The 8,178-nt window shown below is 52.7% G+C and overlaps 1 protein-coding gene across 1 annotated transcript in view; it reads left to right on the forward strand.

The window, feature by feature from the left end:
* Window positions 1–7,273, forward strand: part of CCN4 (cellular communication network factor 4) — a 30,537-nt gene extending 23,264 nt beyond the window's left edge. The window contains exons 3-4 of the mRNA XM_024740968.1: window positions 3,159–3,352; window positions 5,038–7,273. Coding sequence (XP_024596736.1) covers window positions 3,159–3,352; window positions 5,038–5,337 — 494 coding nt within the window. The 3' untranslated portion in view covers window positions 5,338–7,273. The remainder of the gene's footprint in view (window positions 1–3,158; window positions 3,353–5,037) is intronic.
* The last annotated feature ends 905 nt before the right edge of the window (window positions 7,274–8,178 follow it).

Here is an 8,178-nt window from a genome sequence, read left to right on the forward strand (position 1 = left end):
GGTCCGGGGGTATGGGGGCGGACACTCCCGAAGCTCTGACTGCCCACCTGTGACTGACAGGAGCCCCCGGCCCCCAGTCCCCAGTCCAGCACTCAGGAGCGGTGTGACCTTGGGAAAGTCACATTTCCTCCGGGACCCTATTTCTCCACTGGTAAAATGGAAATAAGACCACCTGTCCACCTGTCTTATGGGATCCTTCATGCGTAAAAGGAGGAAGTGCTTTGTAAAGAAGGAAGCAGAGGCCTGCGGTTCCTTATTCTCCTACTAAGGAGTTTAGGAGGGGAGGGGCGGAGGCTGAGGAAGGACCAGTGTGAGGGTACCCCGGGAGGAGAGGCTTGAGCAGCAGGTGGAAGGGCAGAGAGGGAGTGGATGGCTTCCCGCTCACTCTGGGGGATGGGTGGACAGGTGAGACTTCAGCCAGGTAGGCCAGGCCAGAGGAAGCTCCGGAAACAGAGGACAGGGACAGACCTGTTTGTTTCACCCACAGCTTACATGAGCCTAGCCAATGCCAGACACTTAGCTGGTACCGAATCAGTGTTTGTCATATGGATGGATGAATGGATGGAGGGATGCATGGATGGATATGTGGGCCGAGGAGACCTGAATTGGGGCAGTGGGAGCAGAGGTATCAAGGAAGGGACAGATGCAAGAGGAATTGAACAAGTAAGACTGAAGGGCTCGGCATCAATACAACGGGTGGGGGGGAAGGAGAGAGAGGGGTAACAGAGACTCCCCGGGCTCGTCATTACTTAGGACAGAAAGCAGGGAGTACTTCTGGGGAGGAGAGCGCCCTTGCTGGAGACAGGCAGAGGCTGAGGCTGGGTGCCCTGCCCATGAGATCACCCAGAGGACCGTCCTGCGGGGAAAGCACTGGAGGAGGGAGGTGGGGCGGAGAGAGAGCTCCGGAAGTCTCTGGCCCAGAGCTGCTGAGGGCCTAGGGGTAACGTGTTGGGGGGGCCTGGGGCAGAGGTCTGGGGGGCTGATGTTTGAGGGAAGACAGAAGAGGAGACCGAGGGGGAGACAGAGAAGGAGAGCCAAGCATGTAATGGGAAAACCAGGAGCATCTGATGACGTGGGAGACAGCAGATGAGGACACTTCTAGAAGGAAGTGTCCACCAGACAAGTGGACATGAGGGAGTGAAGAAATGGCAATGGAGTTTGGGCGTTCTGAGGGTACTGGTTGTTTTTTTAAAGTTATAAGTGCGTGAGAGATGGTGCTCAGAGAGATTGCGTAGAGCAGGGTTTCTCGACCTCAGTTCTGACCTCATTTTGGACAGGATCATTCTTTATAGAGGGGACAGTCCCGGGCTTTGTAGGAGGAGGTCTACACCTGGCCCCCACCTACTACGTGCCAGTAGCACCTTCCAGCCAAGTAGCGACAACCAAAAATACCTCCAGACATTGCTAGTTGTGACCTGGGGGGCAAAATCGCCTCGATGGAGGACCACTGATGTGGCCCTGCGACACCACCATGTAAGGGTGCGAGAGAGAATGAAGCTGAGGAAGACGAATCCAAGAGGCAGGACGGATACAGGAGAAAGAGGGTTTCAGAAGCCAAGTGAGGGAGGATTTCAGAGAACAAACTGGACAGGAGAGGGGAGGAGAAGGGAGGGGAGGGGAGGGGGGAGTGTAAAGGCCAGAATAGAGACCTGTCCCCAGGCTGCCTGCCCCCAGGGGTCTGACTGGACCAGGAAGGAGGGTGGTACTGCCACCCCTACAGTTCAGGGATGCACAGCCTCTCTGGATGGGGCCTGGGGTGCCCCACCCGGGGCTGAGCAGCCCCCTGAAGCAGCAATCCCCTGCCCATGGAGGAGGTGGCCGGGGAAGTTCTGTCCCCAGCAGGCCTCCCAGGGCAGAGCACAGGAGGGTCACGGGGTGAGGGTGCAGGGCAGCGGCTGTCTGCCCATCATGTCATTGTGTGTGGCCCAGTGACCCCGTTCTGACCGAGCACAAGCAGAGCCCCTGCCGAGTGGCTGACCCAGAAACCAAAGCCCTTTCATCCTTCCAAGCAAATCCCTCCCCACTGCCCTCTCCATCCGTGCTCGCAGCCCCAGCTCATCCCAGCTCGGACCCTCCTCTCTTCTGTCCTCAGAAGCCTCTTTTTCCTTTCTTCTGTCTTGTCCGTCCTCTTCTCTTACTCATTTATTCCTGCGTTCATTCACCCATCTCCCCTGCACACCTGCTGTCCCTGCCCGTTCCTCTCTCTGGTCGCCATGCGTGTGTGTGCCAGGTTGGACTGGCTTCCTCTTCCAGTCTTTCTCTCGGGTATCTTGGTCTATCTCTCTGTGAGATCTCCCCTTGGTCTTCCTGGCTTTTTACCTGCCTCCATCTCTAGCTCACTCCATTTTCCATGTTCTGCATGCCAGGATACACGCGTTGATAGAACCAGCCAAGAGTTGGGGTTCAGTTCACCTTTACTGAGGGCTTACTAAGGGCCAGGGACAGCTTGAGCGCTGTCACGTGTCTGAACCCATCTTTTCTGTCCCCAGCCTGGGAAGGAGGGAGAGAAGTGCTACTGTCAACCCCTCTTACAGGTGGGGACACGGAGGTGGGAGCTAGTTTATTGGAAGCTATCCAGCTACTAAGTGGTGGTGCTCAGAGCTGAACCCAGGCCATTTGCCTCTGAGACCTGTGTGTCCCCTTAACCACGATGCCCGCGGCATCGCCCAGATGAAATCCTGGTACTACAGTGCAGGCATTTCCCTTTGACCTTCCCCACATAACATAATCTCTGCAGGGGCAGGAACAGTGTCTTTTAACCTTTTGTTCCCAGCCCCTTGCAGATGCCTGATGGGTACTCAGTCAGTATCTGGACCCTTTTATTGCCGTACTAGCCCTGCAGGGCAGATGTGATTATTCTAGTGAAGAGCCTGAGGCCCAGAGGGACACAGCCTCTAGGTGCTCAAGCAGGAATTGAACTTAGGTCCACCTGTCTCTAAAGATGGTCCTCCCTCCGGAGAGGTGTAAGGAGCTCAGAACAGCCCTCCTCTCCCTGGAAAACTGTGCTGGTTAGAAGCCAACTTGCCCTCTTGCGCTGAGGGACAGCCCACCTCTGTCCTGCCTGAGGTTCAGGGACCCCAGCCCTTAGGGCGGTGGCAACAGGAATTGGGGGCTGACAGAGACTGGAAACTCACAGGGCATCTGGTTCCCATCCGCAGCAGCCATGGATGAGATAGAGCCGTGGCACAGGAACTGCATAACCTACAGCAGCCCCTGGAGCCCCTGCTCCGCCAGCTGCGGCCTGGGGGTCTCCACCCGCATCTCCAACGTCAATGCCCGGTGCTGGCCTGAGCAGGAGAGTCGCCTCTGCAACCTGCGGCCGTGTGACGTGGACCTCTGGCCACACGTCAAGGTGGGTCCGCCTCCCAGGGTGGGGCAGGTGTCTCGGGCGTAACAGACAAGCCTGGCTTTGAGCCCGGCTCCTGAGCTTGCTTGTGGGGGGTCCGTTTGTATAATAATTAAGCCCACGTTGTAGCAGTTTCTTGGGATAACATGTGTCACTGGTGGGTTGTGAATTTCACTCAGTGGAAGTGGTGACCATGTTATTACAATCAAGGTGACTCTGGAGAGATCCCAGGGTCCCTCAGAAGTGCTCTCCTGTGGTGATTCCAAAGACCCCTCACCACTCCTGGGCCAGCCCCCACTCACGTGACAGCCACACGGGGCGGTAGGGGACAACGGGACTCAGGACTGCTGGGGTTAAATACCCATCTGCTGCTGACTCTGTGTGACCATGGCCAATCTCCTTGCATCTCTGAGCCCCAGTCCCTTCATTGGTAAAACACCAGAATTGATCTCGGACATCCCTTCCAGCTTTGAGAGTCAAAGATAATTAAAATAAAGGATCAAGGGTGTAGTGGCCACAGGAGGCTAAGACCCAGTCCTTGGAGTTAGAAACGGATCTGATTTGCTTAACCCAGGACCTCCTTGCTAACGCCTTAGGACTGGTCATCTGCCTTGGTGTCACGTGAAAAATAAAGAGAAAGAAAAACTCAGCACTGATTCCTCTTGGGGATCATTGGTGGTTTCTTGGGGATGCTGAGGAGAGGGTTGTCCAGCAGACAAGACAGCCTAGCTTCCCACAGTTCCTCCCCTTGTCTCTTTTCCCTCTCTGATTAATTTCCCCTGCCCTACTAGCCTTTGTATTCTTGGTGCTTGGTACTCAGCAAACATCTCTTAACCAAAAGCATGGGAGGGAAATTTACCAGCAACAGGACAGAGCGTCCTAAGCTGGGTGAATGCACGGTGCATGCGAAGTAGGGGTGGGCTTACCACCAAACGAATTCACGTCCCTTGCTGTTGCCTCTTGCTTTCCACCCAAGTTCATTTCCATAATTATGTGCCTAAGAGAGCTCTCAGATCAACCATACAAGCCTCAGACCCACCCCACATCGCCTGGCTCTGCTCTACCCCCGTTTCTGGCATGGTGCCGGTACAGAGTAGACTCCGACAACCATTCAGTGAGTTTAGTAAGTGCTTACTATGCACCAGGCACAGAATCAGACTGCAGGGACACAGAAAGAGCCCCACTCTCGAGTGGCCCACAGCCCTGTGGAGAGACAGAGCTCCCTTTAGATAATGGCAATCCAGTTGCATGGAAAGGGTGTGTGGGAGAGTCTGTCAGAGGCAGAGGAGGAGGAGAGTTTAGGGTAAAATGCATCCCCCGATCAGGGAGGCCATGATGGTTCTGCCCCTAACCAGCGAGGGGTACTTGATTGGCTAAAGTGGCCGCAAAGGCATTCCGTGTTAGTGAAACTGACCAGGGACTGGGCATTGGCAAGGCAGGAACACAGGAGAGAAAGGAAATTGCAGGTTGAGAGGTACCACCACCGCAAGGCAGCCCCCTCCTGTGCTCTTGTTTCCTCCTGCGTAATATGACTGGGTCTTGCTGTATTTGGGGTGGTCCTTCCCAGTTGGAAGATGCCGCAAATCTGAAAGTGAGGCGTGGAGAGTGAAAAGGGAAGAATTGAGGGCTTGGAGGGAAGAAAGTGGCTGTTGATCCTCTGAGCATCTCAACTGAAACCTCCTTTCCTGCAGGAAGGGAAGAAGTGTCTGGCCGTGTACCAGCCAGAAGCGCCCGTGAACTTTACACTGGCCGGCTGCACCAGCACACGTTCGTACCGGCCCAAGTACTGTGGGGTCTGCACAGACAACAGGTGCTGCATCCCCTACAAGTCCAAAACCATCGACATCTCCTTCCAGTGTCCCGACGGGCCTGGCTTCTCCCGCCAGGCCCTGTGGATTAATGCTTGCTTCTGCAACCTGAGCTGTCGGAATCCCAACGATATTTTTGCCGACTTGGATTCCTACCCTGACTTCTCAGAAATTGCCAATTAGGCAGGCACAAAACACGAGCTCGAGGCCTGGCCCCATGCTTGTAAAGCAGGCAGCCTTCTGAGGCCCACACTGATCCTTCTTTTGTCCACCTTACCCTGATCCGGACCCGTGGCCCCCTTTCCTGTCTCCGACCACCCAAAGCACCCATCGTGGTGCCGCTCAAGCCCAGACAATGGGTCCTCTCCTTGACAATTCCACGTACACTCCAAGGAAAGTGCCTGTCTCCAGCCGTCCTGGTCAATACCCAAGGCTGATCCGGCCTGTCCAAGTCACTGGACATCTTGCTGGATCTTGCCCAAGTCTCAAGGAACAGAATCAGCTAGGCATTCAGTGTCACTAATTCCTTCTTTAAATACCAAATCGTAAGACTCTCTGGGTCCATTCAGAAGGATAGATGGGATTTAGAACTACTCCGATGGACAGTTGTGACCACCGCACACCAAAGTATCTCTCATTCCAAAGATTTGTACCTCCCAAGGTCACCCAGCATTTGCCGAGTGAGGTGAATTGCTGTTTGGGTTTGGTTTTTTTAATGAACAATTGTATCCATTATTCCGGGCATTGTTGAGGTCAGGTTTCTCTTCACCCCTGCCCTGTGAAGGGTGTACATTGGGTTCATCCCAGTCAGAAATGCAAGATGATAAACTTCCTTCTTGTTCCTGGGAGAAGTCCCCAGTCAATACTCCAGGGTCAGAGCAAGGTCCGCCAACTGTCAGAAGGAGCGATTGACCCCAGCACTGAATCTGCTGCTCGTGGACAGGGCAGGGCGCTGGGCAATCGGCCAGGCTCCTCACTTCTGGGTCCTCTCCCTGCACGGGGGCTCATGGGAGTTGGTGGAGTCCCCTGGGGTGATGTCTCTGACCCCTGAGAATGGTGCCCTGTGACATTCCTGTGCTCTTAGGGAGCGTTGGGTCCAGCGTGAGTGTGGGTCAAACCAAGAAGTGGTTTCAGAAACCAAGAAGTGGGTCCAGTCTGCATCAGCCTAGGTTGGCAAGGGTCCCTGGGCCCAGGACATGTCTCTTTCTGCCTCAGTGACCCATTTCAGAGACTGGGGGTCTACTGACCCATAAAACCCAGTTCTGGTACAAAGACAGAGGTTAACCAGTTGTTTCAAAACAAGTATATTTAACAGGGATGAAAAGCTGAAAGGGCTTGAAGCTATTCAACAAAAGGAAGAGAAAGTTGCTATTAATGGAAATGAGGCTATTTATTTTATTAGTAAAATATAAATATTTACTGCTATAATTCTTTTATATAGTACCTTCTATGTGTCAGACATTGTTCTCAGTGCTGTACTTAACCGTTAACACTAGCTCATGGAAACTTCGAGGCCGTGTTGAAAAGCGCCCGTTACTATTTCTGTTCTTACAAATGTGAAACAGAAGCTCAGAAAGGGAAGGGAGCTTGACTGAAGTCACCCAGATGGCCAGTGGAGGAGTCGGAATGCAAATCCAAGTTGAAGTGACTCTATAACCCATCTTTCCCCTCTACTTTTAGAGCTTCCAAATGTGTCAGAGCAGGAAAACGTGTCAGGACAGGCGATTCTTGCACCATTTTTGCTTCTTATTGTTGTCTCTCTAGCTCTTTTCACGAGAAGAGAGTGTCTGACTTTCAGATTATTTACGTGCCTAAGCGTCAAACAAAATCTGGGCTAAACCAAAATCCATGACTCCCCTACAGCTCGTTCCCTCCTTCAAAGCTGAACCAGCTCTCATACGTGTTTGAAGATGATTTTGTTACCCAGTGCTGCAGACTGAGTGACGGGGCGGTTATTCCTGAGGGAATTCTGGGTGGCGAATTGTGGGTGGGATTCCTAGACGGGGAAGAAGGGTTGAGAATGTGTCCTCCTTAACGGTGGCCTCTGGAATGCCCGATGCAAGGCATACAGTGGCGCTCAATGTGTATTTGATGAATAAAAGAAATTGTGTACACGTTCCTACTTGTATTCAGAAGATCTCTTTCTTCCAAAGGTACATGACAATCCGATTTTTATCAGCCAAGTCTTAAATGCCATAGAAAGACATTTACTATTAAAAGAAGTGTACATTTTTTTTGGAAAAAAAACAACACAAAAGAAGAATTCCTGTGTCAAGAGAATTTACCCCATGAATAATCTCTTCTCAAGTCTACGTGGAACATGTTGGATTTTCGTAGAGTGAAATCACCTGCCACCTACAAGCTACAAGGACTGGATGAACGCTGACCCCATTTGAAATTCAGCAGACACCCGAGATCTAGGTTCTTACTGAATTTGCTTCCCAGCTTGGGAAAGTGAGCATGGCTTCCAAGATCCTAGGAAGCCTGGTTGGTGGAATTGGGGGTTTTATCCTGGGAATGGGTGGGATGGCGTGGCCGGAATGCTCCGGTTTGAGAAGTGGATCTGTCCTGTGCAGGCCCCAGAGGGAACGTCTCAGCCCCGTGTTTTGAAGTCATGGGGAAGGAGCTATGGGCCCAGCCGTGGTGTGCCCTGAGTCAGTAAAAGTTTAGAGTAATAATCATAACGAAAAGCTGTCCCTCTGTTTAGAGTGCTTGCTTGGTACCAAGCGCTCTTAAGTTTTGAATTATAGCACTAATCATCACAGCGATTTTGAGTAAGCATCTCTTGCCCGTTTTATAAATGGAAAGTCTGGGACTCAAGAGGCCGGGAAATCTGCCCCCCAAAGTAGCAACCCAAATCCCAGCTTATTCCACTCTTCCTTGCTCTTGGGGAGGCCTCCGGGGAGAGCCTGAATGAGCCCTATCGGAGTGTCACGTAGGCGGGGGGCTCAAATAGAGCAGGAAGCTTGCCACTCTAGTCCCTTGTGACCCCATGTTCTGGGGGAAAACGAAAGGTATGCTAAA

The sequence above is a fragment of the Neophocaena asiaeorientalis genome, unplaced genomic scaffold (assembly GCF_003031525.2).
Source record: "Neophocaena asiaeorientalis asiaeorientalis breed wild unplaced genomic scaffold, Neophocaena_asiaeorientalis_V1.1 scaffold177, whole genome shotgun sequence".
NCBI lineage: Eukaryota > Metazoa > Chordata > Mammalia > Artiodactyla > Phocoenidae > Neophocaena > Neophocaena asiaeorientalis.